This window comes from Ailuropoda melanoleuca, chromosome 8 (genome assembly GCF_002007445.2).
Source record: "Ailuropoda melanoleuca isolate Jingjing chromosome 8, ASM200744v2, whole genome shotgun sequence".
In the NCBI taxonomy this organism is placed as follows: Eukaryota; Metazoa; Chordata; class Mammalia; order Carnivora; family Ursidae; genus Ailuropoda; species Ailuropoda melanoleuca.
In genome coordinates, this window is record NC_048225.1 from 82,060,900 (window position 1) to 82,072,066 (window position 11,167).

An 11,167-nucleotide genomic window follows, 5' to 3' on the forward strand; every position below is an offset into this window, starting at 1 on the left:
ATTCCCACCAACAGTGCATGAGGGTTCCTTTTTCTCCACATCCTTGCCGACACAAAATACCAATAGCATTTTTAACAGAACTAGAACAAATAATCCTAAAATTTGTATGGAGCCACGAAAGACCCCAAATAGTCAAAGCATTCTTGAAAAAGAAGAACAAAGCTAGAGGCATTATGATCCAAGATTTTAAGATATACTACAAAGCTGTAGTAATCAAAGCAGTGGCACAAAAATAGGCACATAGATCAATGGAACAGAGTAGAGTCCAGAAATAAACCCATGCTTGTATGGTCAATTAATCTGTGACAGAGGAGGCAAGAATATACAATGGGAAAAAAAATAGTCTCTTCAACAAATGGTGTTGGGAAAACTGGACAGCTACATGCAAAAGAATAAAATTGTACCACTTTCTTATACCATACACAAAAATAAATTCAAAATGGATTAAATGTGAGACCTGAAACCATAAAATTCCTGGAAGAAAATATAGGCAGTAATTTCTTTTGCATCAGCTGTAGGAACATTTTTCTAGATATGTCTCCTTGGCAAGAAAAACAAATGCAAAATTAAACTTTTTGGACTACACCAAAATAAAACGTTTCTTTACAGTGAAGGAAACCATCAACAAAATAAAAAGACAGCCTATTGAATGGGAGAATATATTTATAAATGATATATCTGAGAATGGGTTAATATCCACAATATTTAAAGAACTTCTGCAACTCAACACCAAAAAAAAATCAATTTAAAAATGGGCAGAGGGGTGCCTGGGTGGCACGGCGGTTAAGCGTCTGCCTTCGGCTCAGGGCGTGATCCCGGCGTTATGGGATCGAGCCCCAACATCAGGCTCCTCGCTATGAGCCTGCTTCTTCCTCTCCCACTCCCTGCTTGTGTTCCCTCTCTCGCTGACTGTCTCTATCTCTGTCAAATAAATAAATAAAATCTTTAAAAAAAAAAAAAATAAATAAATAAAAATAAAAATGGGCAGAGAACCCGAATAGACCTTTCTCCAAAGAAGACATGCAGATGGCCAACGTGAAAAGATGTTCAACATCACTAGTCATCAGGGAAATGCAGATCAGAACCACAATGAGGTATCACTTTACACCTGTCAGAATGGCTAAAATCAAAAACACAAGAAATAATAAGTAATTAATACTATTTTGGGTAATTGATCTTGCTTTTCTTTTGTTCCCCTTGATTGTCTCCATTTTCCTCAAAGGACATTCACTGCAAATCTACCCGTTGAGCTTCCTAAAACAATTTCAGTTGATTGTTCAACCGTATGTGATATAGCACTGATAACAGGATCAAAGAAAAAATGTCTTGTTCAAAATCCAAAAATGTGAATCACAGTTTTATGGTTACTGTTGGGACTAGCCAAGAAAAATTGTTACTGAAACCACAACATTCAGTATTTATCTCCTAATGATTATGGAAGAATGATCTTTATCTTTGAGGAGGCAGGGGACCATGTATTAAAATATTTGGATATTTGAGCTGGATATGAATATGTAATTATTTTAGTTAGGAAAATGATCGACAAAAATTGTTCAACTATGTAAAATAATGAAGATGAGGAACGCCTGGGTGGCTCAGTCGTTAAGGTCTGCCTTCAGCTCATGTCATGATCCTAGGGTCCTGGGATTGAGTTCTGCGTCAGGCTCTGTGCTCAGCAGGGAGTCTGCTTCTCCCTCTTCCTGCTGCTCCCCTAGCTTGTGCTCTCCCTATCTCTAACAAATAAATAAATAAAATCTTTTTAAAATTTTTTTAAAAATTATAAAATAATAAAGATGAGAAATGTATTATAATTTACTAAGTAAGTTAATGATTTTATATACATAGAAAGGATATTATATTTTATAAATAGTGGATTTGGTTGCTTTTTTTTTTTAAGATTTATTTTTATTTTTAGAGATAGAGACATGAGTGGGATGGGCAGAGGGATAGGAAGAGAAAATCTCAAGCAGACTCTGCACTGAGCTCAGAACCCAATGCAGGCCTTGATCTCATGGTGCTGAGGTCATGACCTGAGCTAAAGCCAAGAGTTGGTTGCTTAACCTGCTGTGCCACACAAGCACCACTGGGTTTATTATCTTAATAGACACCTGTGATTATGTTTTATTTATATGCTACCGAAGTATAATTGAAAAAGGTATAACTTTGAAATTTAAATTTATAGTAAATACATCTTCAAGTCTTTGCTATAATAAAATGGAATTTGGGAATAACTTAGACTTTTCTGTTTGTTTTTTAGTTACTAAGTCGAAAAGACAAAACTACCTTTGAAAAATTAGAATATGTGATGAGTAAAGAAGATAATTACAAAAGACTAAGAGACTATATAAGTAGCTTAAAGATGACACCTTGCATTCCCTATTTAGGTGAGTAATGTCACTGTGTGTACAATATGCCCAGTTTTGTCTTGATTAATCAGTAATTTATATAAAATCCTAGATATTTTAGAAGTGTTTGTATCCTTTAAAGAAATTACTATTAAGATTGTTAAAAAAAATTACTAAAGAAATATGTTACCTTGTCACCTGGGATGTATTTTCATATTAAATTAACCTTTTGCCCTTAAGGTTTTTCATAGATTGATTTTTTCTTAAAGATGGACTGTGGAAAAATAATACATTTTAGCTCTTTTAGTAATGCTTTTAAAGAGTGAAACAGTGTGCAGTGACGTTTAATGCTGCAAAAACATTTCACATTGACCAAAGAAATCGATCAAAATATTTATTGAATTTATTTTCAATATCGTGAGTTCCTATCACTTAGTTGGCAGATCTCTTAGGGTAAATTGTGGAAAGTAGTCTCAGTGAATGTTGGGATTGTTGTTTTCCTGGATGGTGTAGGTTATTTAGCTGTGAAAATTTAGCTCAGTGCTGAGACACCCAAATGTGTACTTTATATTCATCTCACTAAGAATTTATCTCCTTGATGTATATTTTACAGTGTTTACAAATTCCAACAAGTGTTTAACCAATAATATTATGAGATTATTTTCAACAAAAAAGGAATAATGCTTTGTTAAGTGTTCGAATGAAAAGAAGTTTCAAACTGCCCATTTTAAAATGTATATGTAAATTTAAATACAGAAAATACTCTATATCATATATGCCTAGCATATATTAAGATAAATTGGTTTGATCCTGTGCACAGAGTAATCAAATGATAGAGTTGTTTCTCTTTAATAATCCCTTTCGTCCTCTGTCTCCATTGTCTTCATATAGTTACTCACACTGGATTTCACAGTAACTATTTTTGAAAGTAATTGAAAAATCTGTTATTTGTTTAAATGTGTCAGTGTCATCTTTGAAGTCTTTAAGATACCAGTGACTAGAAGACAAAGTAGAGACAGAGGCAATTGATAACACTCTTATTCAGCTGCAATAGAAAATCAGCCTTAGTTTTTAGAGAAGAGTTGAACTCACTAAAACCTTGTAGGATATCATAGGATTCCAGTGAAAATGGGGAATGTTGTGCATTCTGGTTGAAGGCAAATATTCCAAGCACAGCATGGATAATGGTCAGTACATACCAGAATACTGTGTCTGTTTCTTTGATAAACAGTACAGGGCCATAGTACACATGACTCCATCAGAGCAGCTCTAAGCTAGATGTTAGGAGAGACTTTGTTCGTGTGCTCCACTTCTCACCGTGGCCTTCAGTGTGCCCATTCTTGAAAATGTCATTGGGGGTGAAGAGGAATAGAGGATTTTTAAGAACTCATCAATATCTTCATACTCTGTAAGAACATAAACTTTTTATAAATTAAAGAACATTAGAGAATCAGCAACCCTCAATTCCAGAATGGCTCTTCTATACTAACTTTTCAAGTAATTGAATTGTCTTCTTTGAGCCTTGGTTCTCTTTACCTGGAAATAGCATGCAAAGGTCCAGAATCATGTTGTTCTTTAGGCTGGATGGGACCGCAGTGATTTCTTCTAATTCACTTATTTTACAATTTAGAAAATTAAGGTCCAGAAGGTGGAAGGCTTGGCTTATAGTCGTAAAACCAGTCTGCATTCTGGAGTCTTGATCTAGCACCTTTCCAATTGTCCCTGTTAAATTCTCATTCCAAAATTTACTGATTGTGTGATTGTATTTGTTTCTCATTTAAATGTTTTTCTCAAATTCCACAATTTGTATCTTCTAGAAAAGGAAATTAAGGTTCTTTTTTGCTAAAAATGAGCAAATGAATATAGATCCTGGTGCCGTGATGTCTAGTTCAGGCGTCTGCTTTACGTTCTCCACAGTAGAGACCTCGGTATAGGATTGGACATTGTCTGTGCATGTGCGTACATTTTTGCCCTGTCATGCACATAGAGAGGAAAGAGAGAAAAGGAGAGCAAACCGCCAGCATGATTGGAGTTTAGTGGAATCTGGAAAGGTTGTTGTCTATTAGAGAGTAAACCTATTTTCTCCCAGCCTTGGTACCTGAAACAAACACAGTGATTATTCCTGTTAGTTAAAGCAAAGGAAGAAAATATTGAGGTGCAAAAGTTGACTTGGAGAAAATATTAGAACCATTATCTTTCCTGTATCTTCAGTTTGGTCTCCAATGATTGACTCCTTCTCTTTTCAGTTCACTTTCATTTTATATGTTCTCATGCCCCAGACTCTTCCTTCTTACTATTACCATGGAATTCTCCTTCTCTTCATACCTAAGCTAATAAAAAAGTACCCTATTCCTTTCTCCTTTTCTTGCTGTTTTCTTTTGCTCAGCATGCTGTTATCTCCCTCTTCAGTCATAGAAGTGTTCCCAATAAGGCCACCATTGATTTCCTAGTCGAAATGTTTGATAGGTATTTCTCAAGTCTCATATTAATTCTGTGAGATTGATAGTAGTTATTTGTTTCTTGAAATTTTCCAATAGTAGCACCATTCTCTTGGCTTACCTTCTACATTTCTGGCTCTTGTTTTATTGACTCCTCTTTCTCTGCGTTTTTCTTACATCTATTCTTCTGAAAGTCTCAGACCACTGCTTTTACTTAACGCTGTACGCCCTGGAGTGGTCTCATTTAGACTTCTTCCATAATTCACCCAATGGCTCCCAGATCTAGCCTAGCAATTCCAGTATATCCAGCTGTCTAGCAGTTCCCAGTGCCTAGTAACATTTTAGATAAAAAATACCGATTGAATGAGATATCTATAGGTAACTCTAATTCAGTGTGTTTAGAAGTAACTTCATCATCTTTCCTCCTTCCTCTAAGCCTGTCTTATCTCCTCACTTAGTGTACCGGTGAGCACGGTGTGGCATTATCTGTACACTCCACCACACTGAAAACCTGGGGTTTATATGGGGCTTCTCCTCGAATTCTCATGTTGCCTAATGAAATGAGATTTATGTTTCTGAGAGTTATCCAACAATTAGAAACCAGAAGGGGGAAAAGCGGCAAAGAACTGAAGTTAAAATAGAGAACATACTCTTCAGCATCTGCGTGATTTTCTACCTTGGTAGTCTTCATGTAACAGTTCGTCCCTGTGCCGGTTTGTAAATAAGCATCTGAAACTGTGAGATAATTGTGAAACATTTGGCAGTACAAACTTCTGGTAGACTGGAGAAAGGAAAACTTAATGTTTGTTAGATAAGTTATTGTGACTCGGGTTGTTCCCATCATGAAAATAATCCTTTTAATGTAGTGACAGTTAGTTGTACAGCAAACCTTGAGATAAAATGTATTCCATCTTTCAAAACATACATGCTTTTTCTAAGGAAATGTGAAGCATTTTCAATTTACACAACTTTTTGACTGCTTGATTTAATATCTTAGGCAGCTGGTTTGTTTTTTCATTCCTGATCTTTAATACTGAAGTGTTTGAAAGAATGAAGACTAAACAGCAGTTTATATCCTGTTAATATTTACTTTTTTCATATTTTATTCTAATTTAAAATTAATGAGGACTGTGGTTTTTATATTGAAGTTGTCTTGTTTTCAGAATCCTTTCCCACTCTTAGGAAACTAGGCCTAGGGCAGTTGCCACAAATGTCAACGTGAACAAGGTGCTGTTGGATAGGACAGAACTTGCCCTGAAGATGGAACTCATTATGCACGCTGGTAGCTTCTATTTAACTATCCCTCTTCGGTATACAGAATTTGCATAATGCCACCCTTTATCTGTTATGTTGCAAAGGTTCTTATGGAAAGAATATATCAACAGAAAGAATCTATAATGCACAGAAAAAAGGTGAAGGCACATCATCTGTTTTTTAACATGAGAGATAGAATCCAAACTTAACAATGTTTTTGCTTCTAAGCATTATGACCAAAACCAGTCATTCTTAGAGAAGCTTTAAAGAGGAGGTGGCAGTTGATATGCTGACAAAACTTTTATTTTGATACTGCCAAATTTGTCTACAGTTCAGTGTGGATTAAATTATAAGAAGTAAAAATGTTTTCTTGGCTTTCAACTCATCATCCCTTGAAAAATTGTCTCTTCTGTTGGTCTGCATTCAAGGTAAAAATTAGTCAGCCTGGACGATATAGTGAAAAATTCTTAGAATAAGGATGCAGTATTTCTGGAGAGGAATAGTTTGGCAAATCTCAAGGAAAAAATTGTTTTATATGAGAATTATTGCTTTAAATCTGAAAATTATTAACAGCACTCATTTGTTCTTGTCATTGGAGAAAAATCTTAAGGGGCTTATTGAAGAATTTGTTGTGGGAAGTTTTGCTTTGCTGGAGAGAAAAAAATAGAATGTTGTGCAAAAATAAAAATTTAGTTCTATGAAACATAAATACTCTTTTGTGTGCACATCCTAGCCTCATTTCTACTTTATTCATGTAGTTTGGGGGAAAAGCAGTAGCTTAACAAGCTTAGGATGTTTTCTGGGAAAGAATGAACATTTTAAAAAACAACAGAAGTAAATAATTGTTGTAGGTCTATTTATTGCCTTTGATCAAGTAGAAGCCAAGAAGTTTCTGTAAAATCTCCTGCCTTTCTGTAGTACATGAGTACGTTGTTTCCATGTGTCTAGGTGTGACTCCTCTCACTCTTGGAAAAGACTCTCTCCCCCCCTCCTCACATACACACTTAATTTTTGGTTTGTTAGATTTTCCTAATATGCCTTTTTTTTTTTTTGAGAAAAGAAAAGCTATCCTTATAATCTCTGTAATATAGTGTCGCCTCCATTCTTGATCCTGAAAAGCACCATTGTATTTTCATTGTGATGTTTCATTCATCTTTCTCTCCCTTGGCAGTGTAAGCTCTTAATCTCTTGGTTCAAGGCTTTATCCTTAGCATCCAGAACAAAAGTAAGCACTTACGATTTATTGGTTAAATTAATTAAATGATCCCTTTCTGGCTCTTCTCGTTGTTCCAGTAACTTTTTTGTTTTAAATACATTAGATTTATTTATGAGGCAGTTTTGTATATATCAACTTCCTACCCACCCCAGTTTTCTTTTGTTATATCAGCTGGCCAGCCAGTCTTTGCTCAGCAGTATGCTTGGTGCCACAAAATGGACTTTGTCCCTGCCCTTATGGAACTTAGTATCTCTTTAATACCAGAGGCTCAGATTGACATCATTACCTTGTGAATAATCTCTTCTCTCTCCTATGTTGTGGAAGTAGTACATTTCATTGCCAGGCCTTGTTAGTGTTCTCATCACACCTAATGAAATGTTTAATGAAAGCATGCCCAAACTCCAACAGTCTTCTGATTTTATTTTTCAGTAGTTTTCACCAATTTTGATCTCTTAATAGGATACAGTTCTTTATTTTATTTTTTTAATTTTTTAAAGATTTTATTTATTTGTCAGCACAAGCAGGGGGAGCAGCAGGCAGAGGGAGAAGCAGTCTCCCCACTGAGCAAGGAGCCCAATGCAGGGCTCGATCCCCGTATCCTGGGATCATGACCTGAGTTGAAGGCAGATGCTTAACCAACTGAGCCATCCAGGCATCCCTATTTTACTTTAGTTTTAGAAATTTCTACTAATCTGTTGTACAAATATTTTTCAGAAATATTAGGTTTTTATTCACATTTCTATTCAGATAATTTTGACACAATCCAAAGCTGTCTGCAGCTGTGTGGAAATTAATGAGTTTTCCCCATCTCCTTTGGTAGAGTTTTACTTGCTTAAACGTATAAAAGTCTCCGACACCGGGTCTCAAAAATGTCTAATGGTCAAAAAATGTCACTGATTTTTGATATTTTAAGACTTTTATTCTCTTTTCCTTTCTTTGGTTTGATTTGTAGATAATATACACCGTGGAGTACTTTACCTTCTTCTTCTCACTAGATTATATATTGTATTCTAAAACAGCAATAAAGCATGCATGTTCAGTCACTTTCTTTTGAATGCCGAGAATGAGCTCTGACCAAATGGCAGCTAGCCCTAGCTTTTTCTTTAGCCAAAATTACATCTGCATTTTCCATTACCTCACTCACATCCTTTTTGCCCTCATTCTTTTTTATATATTTAAAATTCCTCTAGCATTCTTTAATGGTAATTTTCTGAAGTTTACTTTAGATCACTTGAGGACTTGTGATATAAAAAGGCTGGGACCAGGGTTATATTAATTTCTTTACCCTGTTCATTTTCTTTCTTTTAGAGCTTTTATCTTAAAAATAAATAATGTGTAGCAGCTATACAGATCTGCATTTTAATCATAAACAGAATCAGATTCCCCCAGTTCCAGCAGCTTTGCCAGTGGCATTTCTGGTTGTTGATATTTCAGTAATTGCAGTAAAAACATTTTGTAATTTTTTGAGCAAACCTTAATGGGAAAAGAATAACAAAAATCTTAATAGCTGACATTTATTCACTACTTAATCCTGTATGCCTGACTCTGTTCTACATAAATTATGTAATTCTTAACAATTTTATAAGGTAAGTGATACTGTTATTCATATTTTACAAGTGAAGAAACTGAGACAAGGGAGATTAAATTGACTTGCTATAAAGGTATGTATTACAACTGTTTCATTTATAGTTCAAAGAAAGCTTTTAGGGCATAATATTAATATTTTGGGAATCTGTATTGAAATTAAAATTTTGAGTTCATTTGTCAATCTTTCCTATAATTATCTATAGAATTACAATTTAATACCTATTAACCCCACTGATAAAATTGAAAAGCGAACTTACTTTTAGATGGCTTTGGGGGAAGAGCGGGAGGGGACTTGGCATTGTAAGTGGAATCATTCTTTTCTTACTTGGTTATCTTTTCGTAGACACTAAAAAGACTAAAATTTTGTTAGGGTATAATCTTTAACCTGCTATTAAGTATATAAAAATCATACTAGTACATGTTTATAAGTAATTTTGAACATTTTCATAATTTCAGAAGTTTTTATAGGCTTATTGTTAACAGTAGGAGTCCTAAGAGATATAACACTAAAAGAATTATCACTCTCATATCATGACTCATAGAGTCAAGTGAGCACTAGACTGAAAATTTGCTTGTTATACTCTACTTTGCTTGGAGCCTGAGGATAAGTTTATTTGTAGATACCTACTGAATTCCAAGGCATTGTCTGATAGTGGCATTATTCAAAATCTCAAGTTCAGAGATGCCAAGTTCCCTAGACATTGATGGTATCTCTCATTGAGTACAGAAGAGAGTCTAAATCATTCTTAGGATGATTTTCATTTCATTTATTACAAATAACTGAATCCTTTCATAAATGAGCTCCAGGGTTACAATTCGGTCTTACTGAAGGTAGGACAACCATGTCTTTATTCCTAGGTAGCATGCAAAGTAGCTAACTGTTGGACACAAGTGACCAATTTAATCTCATAAGGTCCCATTTGGCTGAAATTCCTACCATGACTGTCCTCACTTAATTTTTCTTTATCTTTTCTTATGACCCGGTCTCTTAGCTATCTGCTGTAATAGCTTAACATTTCAGACAATTTTATGTCTGAAAATTTAGGTAGTATTTCTTTTTAACACATTTCTTGATCACTTACTCTATGCAAGGCACCATGGTAAGTGTGGCAGAAAGTACATAGGTGAATAGTAATAATCTGATAGCCAAAGTCTACAGAGTCCTTATGTCAAGGATTATTACTCTAAATGTTTTACCACATGTGTTACCTCCTTAGGTTTTCGTAGTAACCACATGAGCTAGGTACTCTTCGTATCCTCATTTTATAAATAAGAAAACGGAGTATAAAAACCGCCCAAGGTAACACAGCTAGTAAATTAGTAGAGTTAGGCCGCAAACCCAAGCAGTACTGACTTTAGCACCTACCCTTAGCCATCATCTAATTCTGCTGCTTATTCCCTGCTCTCCAAGAACTCCAGAACAGAGCTATACCAATGTCTGTAAAGGAGAACAGAGGGGACTCAGTGGCCAGGACAGTTTAGCATTCAGTCCAGTTCTTAGTTTGTATCTGGACTTTCACATCATTCTAGTTTTAATAACATAATACTCCTTTTCTCTGAAAATTCTGTAAGACTTGCCTTTGATAGGGTTTTGGATGTTCAAGTGAAATGCTATAGTTCTGTCAATAAATGGAATGCCCTAGGAAAATTTTATTCAATTAAGATTTGATAACTGGATGCCTAATTTGCCCCAGAAATCTTTTTTTTAAATAAGATTTTTAAAAATTTATTTATTTGAGAGAGAGCAAGAGAGAGCATGAGCAGAGGGGAGGGGCAGAGAGAGAGAGGGAGAAGCAGGCTTCCCACTGAGCAGGGAGCCCAGTGCGGGACTCAGTGCCGGGACCCTGGGATCATGACCTGAGCCGAAGGCAGACGCTTAACCAGTTGAGCCACCCACATGCCCCATCCCAGAAATCTTACACCAGATTTTTTGTTGTTGTTCAGGAGGTGATAGGAGGGACTTCAAAACCATTTGAAGATGACCACAAGTAAAACAAAGAGTAATAATACTATAAGGTTTCGATGTTCTCTTACTTTCTTTCACCAGAATTTTAATTTTAACATGTGACAAGAAATACATTGGTCATGTTGGTGGGCTTGAGTTGTTCATATGGTCATCTTCAGTTCGGATTGGGTTTTCTTTTTGCTTGAGCAAAAGTCATGAGATTTCTCTAAAATTTTAGTTCACGAATGAATTAAGGGAAGGTCATCTGTAAGCAATGAACGTGTTTCTGGAAGGAAATTGTTCCAGAAGGTTGGTAATAAAGTTGTTAGATCCAAAGGTGAATAAATGACACACAAACCATAAGATGGAATTAGCAAACTGG

General features: G+C 35.3%; 1 protein-coding gene across 3 annotated transcripts in view; it reads left to right on the forward strand.

The window, feature by feature from the left end:
* The window catches only part of RALGPS2 (Ral GEF with PH domain and SH3 binding motif 2), a 158,137-nt gene that overhangs the window by 82,332 nt on the left and 64,638 nt on the right, over positions 1-11,167 (forward strand). For all 3 annotated transcript variants that reach the window (XM_034666777.1, XM_034666778.1, XM_011220946.3), the window contains exon 8: positions 2,258-2,384. In XM_034666777.1, the coding sequence (XP_034522668.1) occupies positions 2,258-2,384 (127 nt within the window). The remainder of the gene's footprint in view (positions 1-2,257; positions 2,385-11,167) is intronic.